The following is a 27,831-nucleotide window of genomic DNA, read 5'->3' as shown; positions in this document are numbered from 1 at the left end:
TCGCTTCTATCACATGGGCCGCCGCCTTATCAACACAGTCACCGTGCGTATAAACCTATATACAGTCCCCATCGTCCTCCTGCGGAGATCCCACCTGGTAGTTGTAAAGACACTAAAAAGCAGCATTTGTCTGATGAGTGATGGGACGTGCATAGAGACAACTGCCAGACAATGTACTAAAATGAAGCAGACCCCAGCAGAAGGGTTTCTCAAGGGCATTAAATAATAAAAGGTAGCCAGTGAAAACCAGAGATTCTCAGAAGTATTCTTAAAGGGGCTGACCGCGCTCACAGATGAGGGTCCCTCATCCAAGACCCTTATATAATAGCCAGAGGTTACAAAGAGAATCTGGAGGACTTGGTAACAGTGGGTATTTCACAGAAAGCTTCTTGGATGTCAATTTTTGGGAGTGTAATACTTCATTTCACCTGTAGGGGCACTGCAGGGAAACGTGCTCCCAGTAGCAGGATATGATGTGGTCGGCTTAATATCGGAGGACCCTTCTATCGGGCAAAGGGTTTAAATCCTTTGAGTAAAATTGTAATATGTGAAGCCGCTGTTGTTCTAGTGTCAAAAAATATATCTCCCAAAATTTTAACTCGCTGTATATTTAATAGACCCACCCCAATCTGCCCACTAAACCATGGCGAACCTCCCAGGGCACCATTTGCATTAAGGCAGAGCACAGATTGACGTTGCCAGCTATTGATCAGCCCCCGGCGCTCCGCTGCAAGATAAGCAATTATCTCAGTAAGCAATTTGTGGTCCCCAATGCACGGGCAACATGGATCCAGACCCATTCAACTTGAATGGGTCCGTGATCTGTTCGCAAGGCAAAAAGCGGAGAGAAACCCCACGGAAGCTCTCCGAAGTGCTTCCGTTCCGCACGTTCCAGATTGCAGACCCATTCAAGTGAATGGGTCAGCATCTGTGATGCGGTGCAAAAACAGTCGGGGCCTGTATATCGCCTGCATGAGATCACACCGCTTTACATCCCCTCCTGGTAATTACTCTGCCGTCTCTGAATGCTCCGCTTTGTGACATCTTAATGCGGTGCCCTCCCCCTGTCCTTACCAGTTCCTGCTATATAAAGGCCCTTACGCTTGGTGGTTGCTGTTAGACATTAATAACTGCTACTTAATTCACAGTGGAAAAGGCAACCTGAAACGCAACTTTTCTTCCCTTTTAAAAGTGAATCGGTCACCACATAACCTCCATAGTGATCCAAGTCAAGTGGTTTAAATGTTTAACCCCCCTAGCCCCTTCCCCACCCTGATCGGTGCCTGCATTCCCAAGAAATTGTAGATTTTTTTTTAATAGGCAAATGAGAAGTTTGGTGCAACGAGGGCATCGCAGTTGCACCAAAAGCCCTGCTTAAAACTGTGTCCAGCTTAGCCCCCACAGCTTTGAGTGACAAGGCCAGGCAGGGGTGAAGTAATCTTGCCTGGCCCCGTGTTCTCATGCGTGTGCTGGAGTTTCGGGAATCAGCACATGTGCAGTACAGCAACTATCAGGGCTGCACAGTGCATGCGCCGATTCCCAAAGCACAGGTGCAAGCACGAGAACACAGGGCCACACGATATTACAAGCTGGCGGGGGGCTAGGCTGGAAACGATAAGCAGGGGGCCTTTTGGTGCAACTTGAATGCACTCGATGCACCTTATAGCTCATTTGCATATTTAAGAAAATTGACAATTTCTCAGGAATGAAGGCACCAATCAGAATCGGGGAAAAAACTGGTTGGAATCAGGAGACCAGATCCCATCTGACACTTGGCTTGGATTACTATGGAGGTTAAGTAGTGGCAGATTTAAAAAGGGGGGGAAAAAAAGTTGCAAGACTTGAAACATGCATAAAGTTGTACCACGCGTTTCAGGTCGCCTTTTCCACTGTGAATTAAGTAGCAGTTATTAATGTCTAACAGCAACCACCAAGCGTAAGCTCCTTTATAAAGCAGGAATTGGTAAGGACAGGGGGAGGGCACTGCATTGAGATAATATCCTCGTCTGACTCTCCAGCGAGTCACAACGCAGAGCGTTCAGAGATGGCAGAGTAATTACCAGGACGGCTTGTGAAGCAGTGTGATCTCAGCGCATCAGCCCCACCTTGTCACTGACTTACTGAGATAATTGCCGGTCTTGGAGCGGAGCGCCGGGGGCTGATCAATAGCTGGCAAAGTCAATCTGTGCTCTTGGTGCGCTTTAGTTACTCTTCAAAATCCACTAATCAGAATGGAATATTGTCTTCTGCAGATGGCAGGTGAGGACGCGGCGCGTGTGAGCAGAATTCAGAGCTGCCGACAAATACGGACGTCCTCGTCGTAGCTTCAGGGCAAAGAAAGAAGTTTGCCTTCTAAAAAGTTTCTTATGTTGAGAGGCTAGCAGAAAAACATCACTGTGTGTGCGGACAGCCCGCCATCTCCCACGGCCGATACCAAGGGTCTCTGCGGCATCAAGCATGATGGACTCCCCAAGCCATGGAGTCAGTCATTTAAAAGGGGTCTTATGGAACTATACCTAACTAAGGCTACTCTCACACTTCTCTGAATCACTCAGGAGCAAGGTATAGGGCGGTGACGGCTAACCTCCGGCACTCCCAGCATGCTCCATTCATTTCTATGGAGTTCCGAGAACAGCCAAGCAATTGTGCATCTTGGGAGTTGTAGTTTTTCCACAGCTGGAGTGCCGGAGGTTAGCCAGGAATCCCAGAGAAGTACTGAACAGTATTCATGTGAATAAAGCACTTGGGATGAGATAGAACACTTAGGGCTGTTTCACACGAGCGGATGCCGTGCGTGACATCCGCTCCGTGAAAGAGTGCCAAGACCCGATGCAGACTGCAGAGGCACGGAGCATTATCAGTCATGTTAATGCTCCGTGCCTCTGCAGTCTGCATCGGGTCTTGGCACTCTTTCACGGAGCGGATGTCACGCACGGCATCCGCTCGTGTGAAACAGCCCTTACTGTTGGCTGCTATAGCTTAAGTCTATGTATCAGTCCCCTTCCTCTCCCTCTCTACAGACTTCTAGGGGCGCCTGCTGTATCCTAAGGGCATGTTCACATGGCATTCTTTGACACAGAATGCATTGCATTGACTCCATGCAAAAATCAATACACTTTCGATTGTTCTCTGTGGAAATGGAAACATGCCAACGGCGAGCTTCCTTCATACAGAATTCAATTCTGCATCACAAAGAAAAAGAAAGAACCGTCACATGGACTGAATGGGGCTGATCCGCAGCTGGATTCCACGGCAATGCAAACTGGCCAGTAATCCAGAGGTCTGGATCTTCTGCCATTGGTTCCATGGCTGAACACGACCTGAGAAGGTCCTGAGCATGAAGAAGAGCCGTACTCAAAGCCAAGGAGTTCTCCGCTCCTGGGCCAGCATCGAGAGGGACTTAGATCGTGTTACTTCTTTGCTTCTGTTGACGTCTAGCGTTCCAGGGTGACGAATGTCCGTAGACAGAGGGTAGACAACATCATTCCCAAAAATTCTGCCAGTTTTTTCCCCACTGTTTTTGGGCTCTGCGGCAGCGTACATATTCAGCTGTTCTTAGAGCTGAAAAATGAATCTCAAGATCCTGGAGATCTGCAAGGAGGGCGGCCGCTGAAGTTGCCAAAACTGTTTCCAAAAGTAGAGGAGGAAGCTCCGATGCGAAGCTGTACTTGACATTTTGATTTCAATAAATGAATCATCACTTTTTATTCCTCAAGGATCCTTCCGTGACAGCTCTGACACTTTATCGGCCCCTTACTGGAAACACTGCAGAATCTACTGCCACCAAGGAATTACAACGAGCGCAGCAAGTCCGCCAGTCACAAAGTCACCTTTGTGAACTTCAGGCAATTTCTGGTCCTGTAGAGTATGTGCTTTTAATAGGTACAGAGCCGAGGATGAGAGATTAGGTTTCATTTATTACTGACAGGTTGTACTGAACCAATCCTCTGATCGTGAAGGTCCGACACCTGGGACCTCGACCGATCAGCTGCTTGAAAAGGCACCGGCGCTCGCAGTAGAGCCGTGGCCTTCTTACAGCTTCTCCCAGGCCAGAGACGACACGTTCATCGATCACGTGGCCTAGGAGGAGCTCAGCCTAATAGAAGTGAATGGGGCTGAGCTGCGATACCAAGCACGACCACTATACAATGCAGGGCGCTGTGCCTGGTGAGCTGAGATACGGCCACGGCGCTACTGCGAGCACCGGTGACTTCTGAAACAGCTTATCGGCGGGGGTCCCAGGTGTCGAACCCCCCACCGATCAGATACTGATGGTCTAACCCAGAGGATATCAGTATAAAAGTCTTGGAAAACCCCTTTAATGTGTTAAAGAAATGGGCCCACCCTCATCGGAGTTATGCTTCATGTAAATGAATAGATCCCATTAATAAGAAATAACATACAAAACACAGAGCCCATAAATTTCACATTTCACTTTCTGCCCTCCTCCTGAAAGTCTAAAAACATGTTTAAGCCGGGGGTTGTCGCACAAAAAAATATTCTACAGTTTTCTAACCAGCACCTGGATCTGAATACTTTTGTAATTGCATGTAATTAAAAAATTAGCATAGCCACTGAGTTATTCAATAAAATGTATCTGTATAGCGCCACCTGCTGTTTGTTTTTTCTTTATTTCTTTGTCCTGCTCATTGAGATGGTCGCACATGCTCAGTTCCATCCTTTAACTGCCACCTGAGCTGTAATAGGCAGAGCATGGACACGCCCCCTGAGCTGCAGCAGGAAAGACACTCCCCTGAGCTGCCAGCTTGATATAAATCTTGCTGAGCAATGAATGTGGAGATCTCTGGATCCATGTGAGGTGCAGCGCTGGTCCTAGCTTTGTTAGAAAGAGATTGTCATGTACTATATGATGCCTGATTTTCATTTTTCACATTAATCATGGGATAACCCCTTTTAGGAACGGGACAATTTTCTGTTTTGTGCTTTCATCTTTTACTCCCTGTCTTCCCAGAGCCATATGTCTTTTTTATTTCTCATTTATTTAGCCGTGTGAGGGCTTGTTTTTTTTGCGTGACAAGTCATACGTTCTAATGGCGCCATATTATCTCGCATATGATGTAATGGGAAACTGGAAAAAATATATATATAAAATAGTGGAAAAAGTGAAATAAAAAAAATAAAAAAAGCCAATTGCACCACAGTTTTATTGATTTAGGGTTACCTGTGCGGTAAAACTGAATTTATCTGTTACCTTTACCATTACCACATTTGTATAGTTTTTCTTGTGTTTTAATACTTCAAAAACATTTTTTATATTTTTTTATATTTACAGAGCTGTCTTGGGGGCTCAATATTTGCAAAGCGATCTGTAGTTTTGGCGATGCCATTTTGGAGTTTGATGTGCTGGGTTAGAGAGTTCCAGAGCATGTAGGACGCACGAGAGAAATCTTGTAGATAATTGTGTGAGGAGCGGACAAGAGGAGGAGGTCTTGTGAGTATTGGAGATAAGGTGTGGGTATCAGGAGATCAGTTCAGACATGTATGGAGGGGATGGGTTGTGAAGTGAATTTGCCGGTCAGTGGGGGGAGGAGAAACGAGCTGAGGATGGATTGGAGTGGCATAAGAGTGATAGATGGGAGACCACAGAGGAGGATGTTGCAGTAGTCTAGGTGGGAGAGGATGAGGGCATGCACTAGCTGACTTGAGATTGAGTAAGGAGCAGATTGGAGAAGTCTTTCTGAGTTGGTGGTGGCAAGAGGTGGTAAGAGCATTGTGACCGCAATGCAGTAGACTTGTGAGACTGGGAAAGTGAGGAGGAAAAGAAGGAAGATATACTGTAGCTGATAGACACTCTGGGATTTGCTACCGGCTCTGAAATCTTGGGGACTGTCAATCAAACAAGGAGAAGAGGCGATGGGTGGTGTTATGGAAGAGCGATGGACCATCAAACGGTGCAGCCACCTCTCCCATAGTGCACTGAAAACCTTATCGGCATAAAAATAAAAAGGTATGGTTACCTTTAAAGTCACCTACCCTACATATGCTTATATTTAATCTGATTTGGGTGGAGACAGGGTCCCTTTAAAACGGAAACGTTTAGGAGAAAGCCTAATGGTCAGAGTCAGTGAGTCCCACAGAAAGGGTACAGCACGAGAGAAGTCCAACAGACGGAAGTGAAAGGATGTAATAAGGATAGAGCAGACTGAATAGTAGATAAATGGAGATGGGAGCAGAGACGTATGACGGCACATCACTGCTCTGGTGCTACAGTATCATTTACTGCCACCCCTCCATTAGTCTATATGGGAGTGCTGTATACTTATCACACCACACAGACCTCCCTTATTTTTTTTGCAATTTTATCAACACCCCCTTTAAGTCTGATCTACGACATGCCACGTGGGACTATATAACCGCTCAGTTATCCAGAAATTATTATTAATAAAATGAGAGTGGAAATTGAAATGGCCGAGTGCGCGGCTCCAAAACCTGAAGTGGGACTTGACGAGCGTGCGCCCGCTGAGCGACTTATCACACAGAAGCACCATACAAAAGAGCCCAGCAAACAAAAGCAAATTGGTTTTGACAAATTGGTTTGAACGCTGGAGATTGGACATTGGAGATTGCTCCAATTTGCTTCCCCCTCGGAAAAATTATTACGTGAGTGCATGGGTGACTTCCAAGCACACAGTCCGGCGGCTGGAAACCCGCATCTAAAGGGGAGGTGTTCCTTGCTTTGTTTTAAGGGCACGGCGGTGCAGATCGTGTTTATGTAAGTAATGGAGGACCATGGAGAACAATTAAGAGCCCCTTTTATCCACCCAAGATCAGGATACTTTACTTTAACGAGTTCTTCGGAACTACTATAGTGTTTCACAGATATGCTGATTTAGGCCTTATGCACACGACCCTTTCGTTTTTTGCAGTCCGCAAAACATGGAAGCCGCCCGTGTGCCTACCGCCTACTGCGGAACAGAACAGGCGGCCCATTGTAGAAATGCCTAATCTTGCCCGCAAAACGGACAAGAATAGGACATGTTATTTATTTTTTTGTGGGGCCACGGAACGGAGCAACGGCCCCATTGAAGTGAATGGGTCCGTACCCGAGCCGCAAGAACTGCGGCTCGGATGCGGACCTGAACAACGGTCGTGTGCATGAGGCCTCAGGCTACTTTCACACTCACGTTTTGGGCGGATCCGTGATGGATCTGCAAAAAACTGATCTGTTACAATAATACAACCGCATGCATCCGTTCAGAACGGATCCGTTTGTATTATCTGTAACATAGCCAAGACGGATCCGTCATGAACTCCATTGAAAGTCAATGGGAGACGGATCCGTTTTCTATTTTGCCAGATTGTGTCATAGAAAACAGATCCTCCGTCCCCATTGACTTATATTGTGTGTCAGGACGGATCCGTTTGGCTCAGTTTCGTCAGATGGACACCAAAACGCTGCAAGGCAAACTGATGCATTCTGAGCGGATCCTTTTCCATTCAGAATGCATTAGGGCAAAACTGATCCGTTTTGGACCGTTTGTGAGAGCCCTGAACGGATCTCAGAAACGGAAAGCCAAAATGCGAGTGTGAAAGTAGCCTCAAAAGAGTTTTCCGAGACTCTACTACTGATGACCCATCCTCAGGATAGGTCATCAGTATCTGATCAGTGGGTGTCCAACTTCCGGGACCCCCGCAAATCAGCTGTTTGGGAAGGCAACGGAGCCTGCAGTAGCGCTGCAGTCTTCTCTCAGCTCACCAAGCACAGCGCCATACATTGTATAGTGGCTGTGCTTGGTATCGCATCTCAGGGACTGAACTATTCCTAGGCCAAGGATCATCAACCTCTGGCACGCCAGCTGTTCAGAGACTACAACTCCCAGAATCCTCTTTTCACTTCTATGGGAGTTATAGGAACAGCCAAGTGTGTATGCTAGGAGTTGTACTTTCACAGCAGCTGGTGTGCTGAAGGTTGCCAATCCCTGACCTAGGCCGATGAACGTGATATCACATGACCTACGGTAGTTACATAGACACCACCCATTACCACTTCAAACAACGCCCAGCTAGATTATAGCTCCTCCCACTCCGCTAGTTACATAGACACCACCCATTACCACTCCAAACATTACTCAGCTAGATTATAGCTCCTCCCACCCGATTAGTTACATAGACACCGCCCATTATCACTCCAAACATTACTCAGCTAGATTATAGCTCCTCCCACCCCGCTAGTTACATAGACCACCCATTACCACTCCAAACAACGCCCGGCTAGATTATAGCTCCTCCCACCCGATTAGTTACATAGACAACCCCCATTACCTCTCCAAACAACGCTCAGCTAGTTTATAGCTCCTCCCACCCCGCTAGTTACATAGACACCACCCATTACCACTCCTAACAACGCAAAGCTAGATTATAGCTCCTATCACCCATCTAGTTAGATAGACACCCCCTATTACTGCCCTGCCCATGGGCATAACATCCATAAAAGAATTTCCAAGAGTTTTTATTTATTTTTACTAATAGGACATCAGTATCTGATCGGTGGGGGGCCGACGCCTGGGAGTTTTGAGAAGGCAGCGCTGCTCCTGTAAGCGCTGTGGTGTTTTCTCCGCTCACCAAGCACAGCGCCGTACATTGTACAGTGGTTCTGCTTGGTATTGCAGCTCAACCACATTTACTTGAATGGGTTGAGCTGCTCCTAGGCCACGTGACCGATGAATGTGACATCACTGGCCTAAGGAAAGCTGCAAAAAAAACTGTGGTTCTGCTGTGAGCGCCGATGCCTTCTCAAACAGATGATCGGTCGGGACCCCAGGTGTCGGACCCCCACGATCAGATACTGATGTCGTATCCAGAGGATTGGATTAGTATAAAAACAAACAAACAAACAAACAAAGAAACAAACAAACAATCTCGGGAAACCCCTTTAAGCTGAAATCATGCATTTTTCTGGATGTTTTTGTGGCACTTTTCATGGTGCATTTTTCAGGTCACAAATGCCATGGCAAGATGTCACCATGTAAGTCACCATAAGGCCCCATTCACACGTTCGCAATTCTGTTCCGCATTTTGCGGAACAGAATTGCGGACCCATTCATTTCTATGGGGCCGCACATGCGGGTCTGCATTTCCGTTCCCGAAAAAAAAATAGAAAATTTCCTATTCTTGTTCGCAATTACGGACAAGAATAGGCATATTCTATTAGTGCCGGCATTGTGCGGTCCGCAAAACACTTACGGACGTCTGAATGGAGCCTAAAAAGGGGGTTCCTCAACAAAAGCTGTGCAGATTGTACACAACAGCATAATAATATAGACCTCAGCTGCTGCAGAACCTCCTAATACACACCTCAGTGGCTTCAGAACTCCATAATACACACCTCAGCTGCTGCAGAACCTCCTAAAACACACCTCAGCTGCTGCAGAACTCCATAATACACACCTCAGTGGCTTCAGAACTCCATAATACACACCTCAGTGGCTGCAGAACTCCATAATACACACCTCAGTGGCTGCAGAACTCCATAATACACACCTCAGCTACTGCAGAACCTCATAATACACACCTCAGCCGCTGCAGAACCTCCTAGTACACACCTCAGCTGCTGCAGAACCTCATAATACACACCTCAGCGGCTGCAGAACCTCCTAGTACACACCTCAGCGGCTGCAGAACCTCCTAGTACACACCTCAGCGGCTGCAGAACCTCATTATACACACCTCAGCCGCTGCAGAACCTCATAATACACACCTCAGTCGCTGCAGAACCTCATAACACACACCTCAGCCGCTGCAGAACCTCATAATACACACCTCAGCCGCTGCAGAACCTCCTAGTACACACCTCAGCTGCTGCAGAACCTCATTATACACCTCTCAGCCGCTGCAGAACCTCATTATACACACCTCAGTGGCTGCAGAACCTCATTATACACACCTCAGCGGCTGCATGCATTCTTTATGAAGGAAGCAGACATGTCAAATCAAGAATGGTGGACAGAAATTTTCCCCTTACTCTTCAATGACAATTTCGGCAGCAGCTGGGGAGCGGACTACGAGAGATCCTGTTTCCCTTATCAAACTACACACAAAAAAGCGGCCTCTTTTTGTATTTTTCACAAATAACAAAAAAAAAAAAAAGACGGCTACTACAAGGCGCTCATCGGTCCCCGGTAATAACAATGTTCAGGGGAGGTGGAGGTCAACAGATGGTTTATAAAAAGCCAAAATGTGTGGTGGTCAGAATGGATGAGAGTCCACCAAGCGTGACCCCTGATATCACAGGAACAGCAAGCAGCCGGGTCCGGGAACGAGCTAGCTAAGACTTCTAATGTAGGAATAGAAAGTGGAGCAGCTGCTGACCAGGGTCCACAGGACACTCCGCACCAAAACCGTATTGTATGTGTTTTTTCATTTTTTTTTCCTTCTAGAGATCAAATCGCTTTCAAAGAGACAAAGGAAAAACACAAGTAAGAATGAATACGTGAGGACCTTCTGAATGTTCCTGAGCCCCTTCAGGACACGGCCTACTTTTTGATTTTATTCATCTCCACATTTTGAAAGACGTAACTTTTTAATTTTTCCGACAAAGCAACCGTATGGGGAATTATATGCTGTGGAACGAATTCTACTTTTAAGTATGAATAATATATTCAATTTTTTTTGGGTGGGGGAACGGGAAAAAAAAAAAACCCAGCAATTCCACAATCGTTACTTTTAAAGGGGTCGCCCAGGATTACTATGGAATTTAACAGATATACTCATGTCGTTGCTCACTTCATCTTCCCCATGCTTTTTCTTTTTCAATTCGATTCTCCTGATTGATTTTCACCATGTAAACCAATCCCTCTGGTTTGTTTCCAGCCTGCAGGTAGCACTTCCTGTTGCTGTATCCAACCAAACCCATGATGCACTTCTCCTTCCTCTGCCACACCTCCAGCACCGCCCCTAACAAGGCCCAGCTAGTTTATAGCTCCTCCCACAAAGCTAGTTACACAGACATTCCGCCATCAATGCCCCGCCCATGGACATAACATCACAGGGAATAAGAAGGAGCTGTATGGACATGGTCATGTGACCACAGCCCAGAACGGGAGACAGGAGCAATACAAGTAAATGGAATACATCACATAATTACAGCTACTTTCATAGAGGATCATTTCATAGGGTGTTGATGCAAACTGGAAAACCCCTTTAAGGCAGTCAATACGCGGTATGCACAGATCATCTCTGTGGGTCAGTGGGATTACAGCAATACTTTTAGATACTTTTTGTTATGTTACATTATTCTAATTCAAACCCCTTTTTTAGAGAAACATTTCGAAGATCTAGGACATTCTCATTTTTCTGTTGAATGGTGTAAGGGCTTGTTTTTTGCGAGATGGCTTTTAGTGTTTGGTCAGTGGTACTTATCTAGGGTACTTTTTGAATTTTTTACATAATAATAATAATAATAATAATGAAACAAATAGGGGAGATTTATCATAACCCCCTAATGTATTTAATTTGATGGTGGCACAAAAATTTTCTGCACAAGCCCGTTTTGTGCAAAAATGTGCAACCTTTGTCCCTACGCCATTATGCTAACCACTTGGGATGGGGGACGGCCTAAGCGGCCCAACATATTTACCACTACTCAAACCAGTTTTCTGGCGCAACTCATGCTCGACACCTATGCCAGCTCGTAGCTGACGTACCTTTTACATTCTGGCACATCATTGACGTTGGGGCATCTCATGTCACCGCGTTCGAGATTAGTCTAGACTAGTGTTAAAAACCCCACTCATCATAAAATCCCCCCATTGTGTAAGGGAAAAAAGTTTGGGGGTCATTTATTAATCTGAAACGCACCTAAATTAGGCGTATTTCAGGCTGCACAATCTGCGACTTTTCCCTGCTCCCCCCAGGTCTAAAATTGTGGGTGGGGAAGGTGACGGGCCGTCAGTCCCATATTGTCGCCTCTTTTAGGCATAGAAAAAGTCCTAAATGTAAGACTGCCCAGAAGCTGTGTTACATTTAGAAGTGGAGGATGTGAGAGATGGGTTTTATTTCTCTATATACTACTAATTCTGTAGTACACATGTTTGTCCCCTAGATGGCAGCAAACTAGATGTATGAGCCATGTGTGCATTCTTTTGTCTTAAGGTCAATAGTGGAGGCGAAAGGGGGGATTAGGTTGCAGTTTTTAAATCTACCTATGAACTCAGAGTGGAAGTTGCTGAAACCGCTCCTATCAAGTTAAGGAGCCAATAGTCTCTTCTTAAGGAACACCCCTGTTGTGATGTCATGTCTGCTATTCTAGTCAATGTAACTTGAATAAAGGGTCTCTCTTGCTCTGGCTCAGGGGGATGAGAAGATGCTTCAATGAAACCAACTGGTGTGTCTGGTCTCATTATGGAAGCAGTATGGCGCGCACATACTTATACTTCTAATTGATTTGGCACCGCACAAAAGAAGATGAGAATCGCATGAATTGCGATGACAGGGAGGATCCGCTAAGTTATGAAGAGGCTGGTGTCTCTTCATAACTTCGGCGGATCCACTGCCAGTTTAGGGGTTTATTAAGACCGGCGTCAAAAACGCTGATCTTAATAAATGTGCCTCTTTATTGTTATCTTTTACTTGGAAAATGTTGTAAAATGTAAAAATGTTTGAACTATCATATTGACATGTCAAAAATTTTGATCGGTGGGGGTCTGATTGCTGGGACCCCCACCGAATCGACAAAAGGAGGAAAAAGAAGCGCTCACACAGAGCTCCCTCTCCTCACCGCTGAAGATGGGCTCAACAGAAGGTCTATGAGAAGCGAGAGACAGCACTTCTTTCTCCTCGATATAGCGATTGGTCCCCCAGGATCAAAACCTTTGACATGTTGCTATGACATATAAAAAGTTTTTTTTTTAAAAGCACATGTACAGCTTCATTTTAAAATAATTTTAATTTTTTTTTACTTTTAAACTTTTTTATTTTTTTCTTCTAACGTCTAACTTTTTTTTTGTTCAGCAACAGAACATGACCGGCGGTGGGGAGAGAAGGCGTAACCCCACAAGGAAACACAAGTGAATAAAGTATTGAATATCTCTCCCCACATTTTGAGCAGTGATCACTTGTCCTTGTTATCCAAAGGTTGAGGCCTCTTTCACACAGGCGTTGCGGGAAAATGTGCGGGTGCGTTGCGGGAACACGAGAGATTTTTCAGTGCGAGTGCAAAACATTGTAATGCGTTTTGCACTCGAGTGAGAAAAATCGTGCATGTTTGGTACCCAAAGCCAAACTTCTTCACAGAAGTTCGGGCTTGGGATCAGTGTTCTGTAGATTGTATTATTTTCCCTTATAACATGGTTATAAGGGAAAATAATAGCATTATGAATACAGAATGCATAGTAAAATAGCGCTGGAGGGGTTAAAAAAATAAAATAAATTTAACTCACCTTAGTCCACTTGATCGCGAAGCCGGCATCTCCTTCTGTCTTCATCTTAGCTGTGTGCAGTAACAGGACCTGTGGTGACGTCACTCCGGGCATCACATGGTCCATCACATGATCTTTTACCATGGTGATGGATCATGTGATGACCGGAGTGACGTCACGACAGGTCCTGTTCCTCCACAGAGCACAGAAGACAGACAGAAGGAGATGCCGGCTGCGCGATCAAGTGGATTAAGGTAAGTTAAATTATTATTATTATTTTAACCCTTCCAGCGCTATTGTACTATGCATTCTGTATTCAGAATGCTATTATTTTCCCTTCTAACCATGTTATAAGGGAAAATAATAATGATCGGGTCTCCATCCCGATAGTCTCCTAGCAACCGTGCGTGAAAATCGCACCGCATCCGCACTTGCTTGCGATTTTCACGCAACCCCATTCATTTCTATAGGGCCTGCGTTACGTGAAAAACGCACAAAATAGAGCATGCTGCGATTTTCACGCAACGCATAACTGATGCGTGAAAATCCCCGCTCATGTGAACAGCCCCATAGAAATGAATGGGTCGGGATTCAGTGCGGGTGCAATGCGTTCAACTCACGCATCGCATCCGCGCGGAAATCTCGCCCGTGTGAAAGGGGCCTTAGGCTTTTCTCCAAACTGTCATTTTTATTTATTCGCGACTATTGTAGCTGTTAATCGTTTTTCACGTTTGCTCACTGTAAAAAGGCATTTTATGTTGATGAGTAAGATCGATAAATAACAGTGTAATGAATCGACAACGGAGGAGCAAATTACTGATTGGAATGTTGCTTCACGTTCTAATTTGCGCAGCGTTGTACTTGGCTCTTCCTCCCTACATTATAGTGATGAAGTAGCCAATACGATGTTGCGGTAGTTGGAGTCTGAGTCAGTCAGAAATCATACACCCCCTCCATAATTTGGTATGGGAGATTCATCGACGACCTCCTCATTCTATGGGATGGCATCCCTCCTTTTGGAGCATACCTAAATAATAATGAATACAACTTGCAATTTACATTGAATTATGATGCAGCGAGTGTAAATTTTTTAGATTTGACACTTAGCATACAAAATGGAGAGATCGCTACGTCTACTTAGGTCAAGCCCATTGCGGGCAATTCATTGCTACATTTCCCACAGACGAATAATGTTAGTGTTTTTTCCATCTCTATTATATAAAGGTGTCACAGCCTTTGGTTTGCGCTGTGACACTGTTGCCACACTTGCTGTTGCCCACGGCAACGTGTTGCTGTGAGAGCAAGCAGTGGCAGTGTCTCGGCCTTCTGGGTGATTGCGTGACATGGTTGCCACGCATGCTGTTGCCGGTGGTAACGTGTTTGGTATGCTTGTGTGTGCGCACTTCCCCTTTAAGTTGTAGCCTCCCTCTGTTTGGTGCTGTAAGGGTTAACTCCCTGACTGGGTGTGGTCACTCGGGTTTTATCCCCTGTGGCTCCCTGGCTGGAGTCAGTTGTACTTCAGCTGTGGTTGGTGCTGGAGCTCTGCTCCAGTCCAGGGTGTTCCATCTGTCCAGTGAGGGCCACCCTTGTGGTCATAGATGTTCAATGTTATCCCGATGTCTCCTTCCCTTCCTGTCCCTATTTGTATGGAGTGGGTTATGTTCAGGGTGTTTGTATGTCTAGCTTGGTGTTACATGTCTGGTGGTGTTTGGTGTCCAGCATGTTTACTAGACATTCCCCTGTCTCATGTTTATTGCAGCTATGGCGTCCTGGGTTCCTGTGTGGTTTGTGGCGTGTGCTGTATCCTCTAATGTTGGTGTGGACAGCAGCACTTGTGCACGGGTTCCAGTCAGTGTGTCTGTGGCAGGTAAGTGTGTTATGGGTTTCGCTTACCTGCCATCTCCATATGCTGTATGTGTTCCCCTCTCCTTGCAGTCTGGCCTCAGATAGAGACTCCTGTTCCTCCATTACTGGGATGAACAGGTCGTCTCTTCCCTGCTCCTTGGTGAGGGATTACCAAGGCGGCTTAGGGTTTCTAGGTATCTTGAGTATGAGCCGTCCTACCATCGGGGTCCGCTCATACGGTAAGGAGTCAGGGAGAGGATTAGGGACGCTGTAGGAGGTGACCTGCTCCCTTATTACTCCTTTTGGCCAGGCTGATCCCTTTTACCCTTTGACACCGCACGGTGGGGGGTTTCCCCCACTCCCCACCGTGACAAAAGGGCAGTCACTGCCTACTAAGATTAAGGTTAAAAAGAGAAAATACCAGAAATTTATTCAGGATAATTATTAAAATGTAGCTAACAATCCCTCTCTTAGTGTTCAGAGATAGGCAGATGGGATTGAAACACAGTGGGGGTCAATCTAGATTCATCTATCCTTCACATAGGACTGCGGATTACGTTAACAGTAACACTGTTTATGGATATTCACAGTGATCAACGAACCCTTCCCACCGTACAATCCCAATCAGTGGTCATAAGCCGTGACAAACCTTTATGTATCTCTATGCGCAGTTAAGCCACCGTTATCAACCAAAACCTAACCAAGTGTAGTGGAGGTACTTGGCTAAGATCCGGTGTCATGTGCAATAGGGGTCCGTATTTATAGCCCCCTACCACCGCTTTGGTAAAGGCTACCTAATCATACCCAAGCCCTGCTCGACGCATTTCTAGTCGCCCTGTATCGGGCACCTCATCAGGAGCTGTGGGCAAAGCAGGCGCTAAATAACTGACTGGTTGCCTAAATCTAGGAGCTAGCGGAGAACGCTGCACGTGTGTCATGCAGAGGCATCGGCGCTAGTATGGCCATGCGCGCCGGCCAGCTCCTGCTCATTAAATAGGGATGAGACGAGAGGACGAGCAGGGGAGCGGACAGTAAAGGGAAAGGGGCTTGTTCAGAAAACATGACGTCCCAGATCCCGAAGTGCCGTCCCTATGTAGACCGATGAATGCTTCTGCTCGCAATACATATATACAAGGGGATCCTTAGGCGACTTATTAGAACATAGTCTGGGGAGACTAAATGTGGAAAGTAAGATGCACCCCAAAGAAAGCAGAGGTGAATCCATCTAATGCGTTTACTCATAGAGAAGGCTCACAAACCTAAGCCAATTAGTACCATACAAATGAGTATTCTATTTCCTATGTGACAGTGTTACCAGTCACATAAATAGCATATGACTGCAGAGCAGCTAATAGAGTCACCAACCACAGCGCCCAAGAAGTTTTCCTTATCGGGGCACGAACTGGCAGCAATCTGAATATTGTCTGGTGGACTTATACAGAAAATCTAGGGAAGATCCTCAGTATCAGGGATAGCTGGTCCAGGTTGATAGGACGATAAGTGGGGTGAGGGATAGGGCTAGCACGTATAGCTGTTATGTTAATTAGGACCCCTTGGTTTCTCTGTACATAAACGAAAGATCCACTCCAGTTCTTTTCTCAGAAGCCTCATGTCAATGTCACCTCGTCTGGGTGACTGACGAATCCGTTCTATCCCTTGAAAACTGATCACTCTGCATGCAAGTCGACGATGTGTCTGGCTAGTGGAGTATCTTTTTTATTACGGATGTCTCCTAGGTGTTCACCGACACGTCGTCTAAACTCCCGAATCGTTTTTTCAACGTACTGTAGCAAGTGATAAGATAGAGGACTCCCGTGGTCCGGCAGTTTATAAAAGGTCCTAATCTCAAACTGGTGCTGGTGAACATCTTACTGACTTTGTTTGAGTTACATGCAATGCAGCCACTACATCTGCAATTACCTGGAGAGCCACGTGTGCGTTTGTGCAGATTTTAGAAAGCTATGGACCAGCCGCTCCTTTAAATTCTGTCCTCTCCGGAATGTAATTGAGGGCGAGTCCCTTATGAGATCTCCAATATCCGGGTCCATTTTAAGGATACCCCAATATCAGTTAAGGATTTCTCTCAATTCTTGATAGCCTGTATCAATGTGCCAATGATTCTAGTGACGTCATCTTTCTTTTCCCTTGATTTGGGGACCAATAGATCCTTTCTATTACAGCACCGGGCATGATGGTAGACATCCTTAAGAACAGTATCTGGATACCCTCTTGATCTGAATTTTTGTCTTAAATCAGACGCATTTTTGAAATCAAGGGTATGCAAGCAATTACGTCTTGCTCTCCGGTATTGTCCCTTGGGGATCCCCTTTTCGTAATGTCCAAGGATGCCAACTCTCCCACTGTAAGAGATTATTGGTTGCTGCGGGTTTTCTGTAGATCCTTGTTATGAGGTGTCCATCTTTTCCTCTATTGATGGTTAGATCCAGGAAGGTGATTGAGTCATGATCAATTGTGGAGGTGAAAAACAGTCCCATATCATTGATATTAAAGCTGTCCCACAAAAGTATGGAACTGCAAGATATCACCCTTCCACAATATCAAAATGTCATCAATGTATCGCAACCATAGGTGGATACATGACGACCATTCCTCCAATTGATCCCCAAACACAATCTCTTTCTCCCACCAGCCCAGATAGAGGTTGGCGAAGGTCGGAGCCACCCCTCTGAGCTGGTGGAAGATTTTACCATTAAAGAGAAAGACATTGTGTTGTAAGATGAAATCAAGTAGAGTCAGAACAAACTCATTATGTCTGGCACAATGTACCCCTCTTTGGTTTAGAAAATATCAGATTGTTTCCAATCCTTTGATATATGGGATGGAGCTATACAAAGCCTCCATGTCCAAACTGGCCAGCCAAACATCCTCCTCACGGATCACATCGTCAAGATTGTTGAGGACATCCATGGTGTCACGTATGTAGGATGGAAGAGAAATGACAAACGGACGCAGAACTTTGTCCACATAGATACTGATGTTCTGCGTCAAACTGCCAATCGCTGACACTATGGGTCTGTCTTTGAGGGGATTACGTCCTTTGTGTATTTTAGGCCGGCTATAAAAGCAGGCCATGACGGGATGTAATGGAAGCAGAAAGTCCATCTCACCTTTATTAACAAGATGAGTGGTGTATGCTTCTTTAGCGATAGCTCCTAGGTGTTTGCCATACCGGTCCAGGGGATTTTCACGTAGGATCTCATAGCATTTATCATCCAATAAAATATTCTCACACATGGCTATATTCGCTCCTTTATTGGTTTAATGATGATTTGTTCATCCTTTTCTAGTGATAGTAGTCCTCCTAAGTCCTGTTTGTCTATATTCAGGTGATATGGGATCTGTCCCTCGAGGTGACCTAACTCTTGGGTGACCACCTCCAGAAAAAAGTCTAGAGGTGGGTAGATGGTAACCTCAGATTGGTAATCGGGCCCTCTCCTAAATTCCTTTGTCCCTCTGTCCAATTCATTTCTACATGCTAAATCTTCTTATCCAATACACGTCATTAAAGGGTTTCTGTCATCAGAAAAATCGTTATGTAGCTGGCTGACATGAGCGACGGGCTAATGTCAGCAGAACATAGCTGTATGGCTTATATCTCCCTGCCCGGCCGCTGTTCGCGCTAAATAATGACTTTTATAATATGCAATAGAGCCTCTAGGTGCTACGGGGCGTTGCTGCCGCACATAGAGGCTCCGTCCTCTCACCGTTTGGCACGCCCTTGTAAAGGTGATTGACATCCTCGGTCTCCTCCGTGCGCCGCAAATCCCGCGCCTGCGCTGTACATTTTTGAGTGAAGGACGCTCGCCTGCTGCGGTCCTACAGAGTTTTATACGAATCGACTTCGGATGTTTCATCCCAAGTCGATTCGCTCATCTCTATTAATGCACTTTATTGTAGGGTGAGCAGTGACAGACGTAATTTTCGAAGATGTTATGTATATAAAGTATTGTTTTTTTTATATTAGGCGTCTTCCCCTCCTCCCCCTTTTTCTGAATAATGAGTCATGAACCTGTGGCGACCTAATGATATTCACCCGATCATGTCTGTGTCGATTCACCATTGGGAACCTGATTTTCCAACGTGTATTTTACTTGTTACTTTGTGTGAGATTTTATTCTTTTGATAAAGGGCTAGTGCTGCCCGAAAAGCGTCAAAAAAACTCAGTCTTTTTTAATTGCATGCGTACATTTCAATAAAGTCTACAGTTCGGAGAACGGCAGTGCGGGATCCTTGTTTTCCATGACAATTTAATCTACTAATCACGTCTGTAATGTAATGTGCTATGACGGTCAGAGACAAGAAGCCTATTAGGTCCTGCCTTACGCAGACCTAGCAGTCACGTTTGGCCCCCAGTCGCAATGGCAAATCATCAGCATTTTAGGGGTACCAATGAGCTTCCTCCTTCAGTAAAACCACTTAATTGCCACTGCCCGTGGCATCCAAGGGGCTAAATGGAATAATTATAATTTAATTCCGATTCCAGCAGTAGGGTGTCAGTAGTTGCATGCTATAGATAACACCTACAGTAAGTGGAGTGAGAATAGCTCTTGACCTAGTGCCACGACCGACTGAGCATGGAGCAGGAAAGGGTCAATGAATCCATCCATCTGTCAATAAATAGAAGACATGACATATGCTGATATCTAATGGCTAAATACAATATAATGGGTTTGGGAACCGTCCACTGAGGCTGCAGACAGAAGCCGCTGCTTGGAACTATCTCCAAAGTCAAACTGCTGCCCAAGCTTTTAATTACCGCCTGAGCACAGGTCGGGAAAATAAGCCGGGGGAGGTTAAAGGAATTGTCCCTCCTTATGTGAGAAAGACATACAACAGTGACCACGTTTGTAATATCTCTAATACCCCTTAAAGAGCATCTGTCAGCAGGATCCCTTTTAAACCATGTATAATCCTGCTCACTAAAACCATACCTTTGTTGGGTAATTCGAATGGACAATTCTGCAGAAAACAATGTTTTGATTTTTATGCAGATCAGTGCTTCAGTGCACCTCGGGGTGGACCCTAGCCCCACCAATCTGAAGCTCTGGCCACTACCACACCTTCCCCATCCCCTACTCCCGCCACACCACCGACCAAGCTCCTTGCGGCATCGGCGTTCTCTCATCTGGCCTGTGATCCCACAAACCACAAATCTGTTGACTGTGCAGTATATCTGCTTCAACTATCCGTGCAGAACAGATGCTTAGTAGGGCCTCCTGTGTGGTGTAGTATAGAGGATCTGTCAGCTCTGCTGTGTGGTGTAGTATAGAGGATCTGTCAGCTCTCCTGTGTGGTGTAGTATAGAGGATCTGTCAGCTCTCCTGTGTGGTGTAGTATAGAGGATCTTTCGGCTCTCCTGTGCGGTGTAGTATAGAGGATCTGTCAGCTCTCCTGTGTGGTGTAGTATAGAGGATCTGTCAGCTCTCCTGTGTGGTGTAGTATAGAGGATCTGTCAGCTCTCCTGTGTGGTGTAGTATAGAGGATCTGTCAGCTCTCCTGTGCTGGTGTAGTATAGAGGATCTGTCAGCTCTCCTGTGGTGTAGTATAGAGGATCTGTCAGCTCTCCTGTGTGGTGTAGTATACAGGATCTGTCAGCTCTCCTGTGTGGTGTAGTATAGAGGATCTGTCAGCTCTCCTGTGTGGTGTAGTATAGAGGATCTGTCAGCTCTCCTGTGTGGTGTAGTATAGAGGATCTGTCAGCTCTCCTGTGTGGTGTAGTATAGAGGATCTGTCAGCTCTCCTGTGTGGTGTAGTATAGAGGATCTGTCAGCTCTCCTGTGTGGTGTAGTATAGAGGATCTGTCAGCTCTCCTGTGTGGTGTAGTATAGAGGATCTGTCAGCTCTCCTGTGTGGTGTAGTATAGAGGATCTGTCAGCTCTCCTGTGTGGTGTAGTATAGAGTATCTGTCATCTCTCCTTTGTGTGGTAGTATAGAGGATCTGTCAGCTCTCCTGTGTGGTGTAGTATAGAGGATCTGTCAGCTCTCCTGTGTGGTGTAGTATAGAGGATCTGTCAGCTCTCCTGTGTGGTGTAGTATAGAGGATCTGTCAGCTCTCCTGTGTGGTGTAGTATAGAGGATCTGTCAGCTCTCCTGTGTGGTGTAGTATAGAGGATCTGTCAGCTCTCCTGTGTGGTGTAGTATAGAGGATCTGTCGGCTCTCCTGTGTGGTGTAGTACAGAGGATCTGTCAGCTCTCCTGTGTGGTGTAGTATAGAGGATCTGTCGGCTCTCCTGTGTGGTGTAGTATAGAGGATCTGTCAGCTCTCCTGTGTGGTGTAGTATAGAGGATCTGTCAGCTCTCCTGTGTGGTGTAGTATAGAGGATCTGTCGGCTCTCCTGTGTGGTGTAGTATAGAGGATCTGTCAGCTCTCCTGTGTGGTGTAGTATAGAGGATCTGTCAGCTCTCCTGTGTGGTGTAGTATAGAGGATCTGTCGGCTCTCCTGTGTGGTGTAGTATAGAGGATCTGTCAGCTCTCCTGTGTGGTGTAGTATAGAGGATCTGTCGGCTCTCCTGTGTGGTGTAGTATAGAGGATCTGTCAGCTCTCCTGTGTGGTGTAGTATAGAGGATCTGTCAGCTCTCCTGTGTGGTGTAGTATAGAGGATCTCTCAGCTCTCCTGTGTGGTGTAGTATAGAGGATCTGTCAGCTCTCCTGTGGTGTAGTATAGGAGGATCTGTCGGCTCTCCTGTGTGGTGTAGTATAGAGGATCTGTCAGCTCTCCTGTGTGGTGTAGTATAGAGGATCTGTCGGCTCTCCTGTGTGGTGTAGTATAGAGGATCTGTCAGCTCTCCTGTGTGGTGTAGTATAGAGGATCTGTCGGCTCTCCTGTGTGGTGTAGTATAGAGGATCTGTCAGCTCTCCTGTGTGGTGTAGTATAGAGGATCTGTCAGCTCTCCTGTGTGGTGTAGTATAGAGGATCTGTCAGCTCTCCTGTGTGGTGTAGTATAGAGGATCTGTCAGCTCTCCTGTGTGGTGTAGTATAGAGGATCTGTCAGCTCTCCTGTGTGGTGTAGTATAGAGGATCTGTCAGCTCTCCTGTGTGGTGTAGTATAGAGGATCTGTCAGCTCTCCTGTGTGGTGTAGTATAGAGGATCTGTCAGCTCTCCTGTGCGGTGTAGTATAGAGGATCTGTCAGCTCTCCTGTGCGGTGTAGTATAGAGGATCTGTCAGCTCTCCTGTGCGGTGTAGTATAGAGGATCTGTCAGCTCTCCTGTGCGGTGTAGTATAGAGGATCTGTCAGCTCTCCTGTGCGGTGTAGTATAGAGGATCTGTCAGCTCTCCTGTGCGGTGTAGTATAGAGGATCTGTCAGCTCTCCTGTGCGGTGTAGTATAGAGGATCTGTCAGCTCTCCTGTGCGGTGTAGTATAGAGGATCTGTCAGCTCTCCTGTGCGGTGTAGTATAGAGGATCTGTCAGCTCTCCTGTGCGGTGTAGTATAGAGGATCTGTCGGCTCTCCTGTGCTGGTGTAGTATAGAGGATCTGTCAGCTCTCCTGTGTGGTGTAGTATAGAGGATCTGTCAGCTCTCCTGTGCGGTGTAGTATAGAGGATCTGTCAGCTCTCCTGTGTGGTGTAGTATAGAGGATCTGTCAGATCTCCTGTGTGATGTAGTATAGAGGATCTGTCAGCTCTCCTGCGCGGTGTAGTATAGAGGATCTGTCAGCTCTCCTGTGTGGTGTAGTATAGAGGATCTGTCAGCTCTCCTGTGTGGTGCAGTATAGAGGATCTGTCAGCTCTCCTGTGTGGTGTAGTATAGAGGATCTGTCGGCTCTGCTGTGCGGTGTAGTATAGAGGATCTGTCAGCTCTCCTGTGCGGTGTAGTATAGAGGATCTGTCACCTCTCCTGTGCGGTGTAGTATAGAGGATCTGTCAGCTCTCCTGTGTGGTGTAGTATAGAGGATCTGTCGGCTCTGCTGTGTGGTGTAGTATAGAGGATCTGTCGGCTCTGCTGTGTGGTGTAGTATAGAGGATCTGTCGGCTCTGCTGTGTGGTATAGTACAGTTTACAGTAAGTACTAGCAATAGTATTTAGCACAAAGATCCTTGTAAAGAAAAGAATAACAGAAGGTGGGTCGTACCTTAACATACGAGGGCTGCTTTTCCAAAATCAGATCTGCTACTTTCCTGGAAACCTAACAGAAGTTAAATATAATATACAGATCAGAAATAATGAATTAAAAACACAACACAGTAATGTACTTAAAACACGCAAACAAAGTAAGACTTTTTTTGGGGTCCTACATAGGAGGAGACTTTGTAAAACGGTACTTTGATAATAAGACGAGTACAAAAGTTCCCCCCTTCTGTTCCACCCAGCAATCAGATTGGAAACCTAGCAGTATGTATGAAGTTTCCCTGCAGCACCTCCGCAGGAGAAAGAAGCATTACACAGTGGCCATTCACATCTATGGGTTGTCTGTGCAAAGTAGGACAGGACGGTCCTCCAAAGCGAGACATGTTCTTTGTAACCGCTCTCTACTCTGGCCAAGAGATGAGAATCCTGAGGACACATCTATTAATTCACAAATCCCTAAAAGGGTCCACCAGATCAAGCATGCAGAACTGCTAAAGTGTCATCATGACAACAATTTCCAACTCAGCACATAAAAGTTTAAATAGGTTCACCACTTTGGACAATCCAAACCATTTAGAAGGGTCTTTTGATAGTAAGCTGGACACAAAGTTTCCCACTGCTGGGACTAACGGTGAGAAACCTGACAGTACATGTTCAATTTCCCTGCAGCACCTCCGCAGGAGAGATGAAGCATTACAGAGCGACCATTCAAATCAATGTGTTGTCTGTGTAATGCAGGGCAGGGCAAGTCCTCCAAAGTGGAGACGCTATGAACTTACAATTCCCTTAAAGGGTTTCTGAAAAGGGGTTCTCTAAATTTGACAGAATTATATCAATGGTGTATCCTTAAAGGAGTTTTGTCACTTCAGCAAACAGCATTTATCATGTAGAGAACGTTACAAGGCACTTACTAATGTTTTGCGATTGTCCATATTGCTTCCTTTGCTGGCTGGATTCATTTTTCCATCACATTATACACTGCTCGTTTCCATTGTTACGGCCACCCTGCAACCCAGCAGCGGTGGTCGTGCTTGCACACTATAGGAAAAAATGCCGGCCTCTCTGGTGGCCAGGACAGTGGGAGCGCACAAAGGGTCGTGCTTTTTTCTACAGTGTATAGTCTATAGCTCGGCCACCGCTGGTTGATTACAGGGTGGTCGTAACCCTGGAAACGAGCAGCGTATAATGTGATGGAAAAATGAATCCGGCCAGCAAAGGAGGCAATATGGACAATCACAATACATTAGTAAGTGCCTTGTATTAACTGTCTCTACATGATAAATGCCATTTGCTGAAGTGAGACAACCCCTTTAAGACTAGAAATCATGGTCGAAGGTCGACGGAGGACCGTAAGGGGATACTCACACAGCAGATTTTGAAAAAGCGCTGAAAAAATAAATAATAATCTGCGTACAATCTGCTCTGATTTCAAGGAGAGGTTTTTTAGAGGCATTTTTTGGGGGAAGAAAACAGCTTCACAAAAGAAATGTCATGTGAACGGGCCCTCGCTTCTTCGCTTTAGGTAGAACCCGCAATGACGACACCTTTCCTATCCACAGAAAACCCCTGCAAGTGCTTCAAAAATGTACCGTATTTTTCGCCCTATAAGACGCACTTTTCCCCCCCAAAAAAGTGGGGGGGAAATACCAGTGCATCTTATGGGGCGAATGCTGCATTTTGCCGAATTATCAATGCGATGCCGCACGGCAGGTGTATCAGATGAGAGGAAGGAGGGGCTGGGGGCCGGCATCTGGTTTTATAATGTACAGCGGGGCCCGTGTAGTGACTGTATTCTACTACACGGGCCCCGCTCACTGTATATAATCGTATCTGGCATTGTTAATGTATAAAAATTCTGGGTAATCAGCGCCTGTATTATGGTACTTACAAGCGCTCGGTAGCAGAGAGGAGGCAGGCTGGGAGGACGGGCCCTGGCAGCGTTAGTCACTACGTCAACAATATCATCCACAGATCCCCCATAACAGTGTCATCCACAGATCCCCCATAACAGTGTCATCCACAGATCCCCCATAACAGTGTCATCCACACATCCCCCATAACAGTGTCACCCACACATCCCCCATAACAGTGTCACCCACAGATCCCACATAACAGTGTCATCCACAGATCCCCCATAACAGTGTCATCCACAGATCCCCATAACAGTGTCACCCCCAGATCCCCCATAACAGTGTCACCCCCAGATCCCCCATAACAGTGTCACCCCCAGATCCCCCATAACAGTGTCACCCCCAGATCCCCCATAACAGTGTCACCCCCAGATCCCCCATAACAGTGTCACCCACAGATCTCCCATAACAGTGTGACCCACAGATCTCCCATAACAGTGTGACCCACAGATCCCCCATAACAGTGTCACCCACAGATCTCCCATAACAGTGTGACCCACAGATCCCCCATAACAGTGTCATCCACAGATCTCCCATAACAGTGTCATCCACAGATCCCCATAATAGTGTCATCCACAGATCCTCCATAACAGTGTCATCCACAGATCCCCATAATAGTGTCATCCACAGACCACCATTAGTTCAAAACCCACCAAAAGCACACCTTTTGGTTAAAAATATTTCTCAATAAATAAAAATGTTTGATCTAATTTTTCAGAAGCATATATGTCAGGTCGGTGCCAACGTCCTGTATAAATGGAAGGTCGCGCAACTGCAATTCAGTTTAATAAAAATTTAACAGCCTGGCAGCGGATTTCCAATCTACTCGCGCGTCTCGTCAGATTCTGAAAACACAAGACAACGTATGTACTTTGCAGAAAAAAATTAAAATAAATCATTTAGAAGGAAAGCAGTGCGCGCTCCGTGATCCAATAAACGGGGGAGGGGAACTATCCTGGCAGAAAGCTTTCCTTTAGGTTTTTCGGAGGGAATAGACTCGCGCTGGAGACCATTATATTTATTGGCAGCTTTGCATTATGCATGACATCCTTAAAGAGACGCCGCCGCTTTCTGATCCCTTCTCCCGAGCCTTCAAAGGTTAACATCATGTAAGTGCCACATCGCATTAGAGGAAATCTCATTCCGACATCCAGAGCTGTCATAACCAATTCATACCCGTCATACACATAATGGACCAGGAACGGCTCAGGAAAAGGGGTCAGACGCAGCAGTCCACATTATCTGCATGTAAAGAGGGATTTACGCACATGTCCATCCCATGTGTCTCATCGGTGAGGGTCTCGGGGAACGTAGACCTTTCTTCACATCGCACCGTGTGCGCGTACAAAGGTGACATTCCCCAGCATGAATTACATGTGTCAATTATGAGCCAGCTCTTCGAGGGTATACATCAATGATTTTGGTTGTTTCTACCAATTCTCTTTATCACCATCTATATTTGAAAAAAAGTCAACTTCTTGCAGTTTTCACTCTGACCTCAGGATAGGTCATCAGTATGGGACCCCTGGGACCCCCGCCGATAAGCTGTTTGAGATGGCGGGGGCTCTCCTGTGAGCACCGCGGTCTTCTCTCAGCTTTCACTAGGTCGAGTGACGACACGTTCATCGGTCACGTGGCCTAAGCGCAGCTCAGCCCTACAGAAGTGAATGGGGCTGAGCGCGATACCAATCGCGGCCACTATATGATGTACGGCGCTGTGCTTGGTGAGCGCCAATATCTTTTCAAACAGCTGATCACTGGGGGGCTGGGTGTCGGACCCCCACCGATCAGACACTGATGACCTATACAGAGGATAGGTTATAAGTATATAGATCATGGAAAACCCTATTAACGTAGGCTGAGACTTCCTGTTAGGTAGAAATCACCTCTGATCAGTCATCCCTTTATCTTTAAAGGGGTTGTCCCATCTGAGAGAATGGGGGGCATTTAGCTAGAATATGCTTCTATTGTCTGATAAGCGGTGGCTGGGGGACTCTGGTCTGGCCACCACCATGCGCTCTCCCCATAGAAGTGAATGGGAGCGCATGGCGCATGACCGGCCACCGATCCCATTCACTTCCATGGGCCCGACGGAAACAGCCAAACCAGCCCTCGGCTGCCTGTGCATGCGCAGTGCGCCCTCCAACACTTTCGGGACTGCGTTTAGGAGATAGGTGAGGGTCTCAGCGATATGCCCCCATTATCTCAGATGAGAAAACCCCTTTAAAGGCAGAATTACACTGACAGATGTGTGTGTATATATATATATATATATATATATATATATATACACACATACATACATATACTATATATATATATATATATATATATATATATATAACACATGTAGCATTCACAATACGTGATGGTCACAGCATACCTCCTCCCCATCCCTGCACAATGACCTCAGCACAGAGCATGCCCACAATGCCATAGTCAATGAGTCAGTTATCTCAAGACTATGAGCCCTAAGATAAATGAGGCTGCCCAAAAACATGTTACAGGGGTATCCCACAAAATAAAATAAAAAAGTTTGCAGTGCGATATACATGGTGTCTAAAAAATAAACAAGCTTATACTCACCTCACCGAACCGCCGTTATTGCC

General features: G+C 46.1%; 1 protein-coding gene across 1 annotated transcript in view; it reads right to left on the bottom strand.

Annotated features, from left to right (window-relative positions):
- The window catches only part of VPS50 (VPS50 subunit of EARP/GARPII complex), a 174,515-nt gene that overhangs the window by 103,809 nt on the left and 42,875 nt on the right, over positions 1-27,831 (bottom strand). Inside the window, exon 5 of the mRNA XM_044293698.1 lies at positions 23,317-23,370. Within this exon, the coding sequence (XP_044149633.1) occupies positions 23,317-23,370 (54 nt within the window). The remainder of the gene's footprint in view (positions 1-23,316; positions 23,371-27,831) is intronic.

Source organism: Bufo gargarizans, chromosome 5, assembly GCF_014858855.1.
Source record: "Bufo gargarizans isolate SCDJY-AF-19 chromosome 5, ASM1485885v1, whole genome shotgun sequence".
NCBI lineage: Eukaryota > Metazoa > Chordata > Amphibia > Anura > Bufonidae > Bufo > Bufo gargarizans.
Note: the sequence above shows the minus strand (reverse complement) of the source record. Positions and strands in the feature narration are given on the sequence as shown.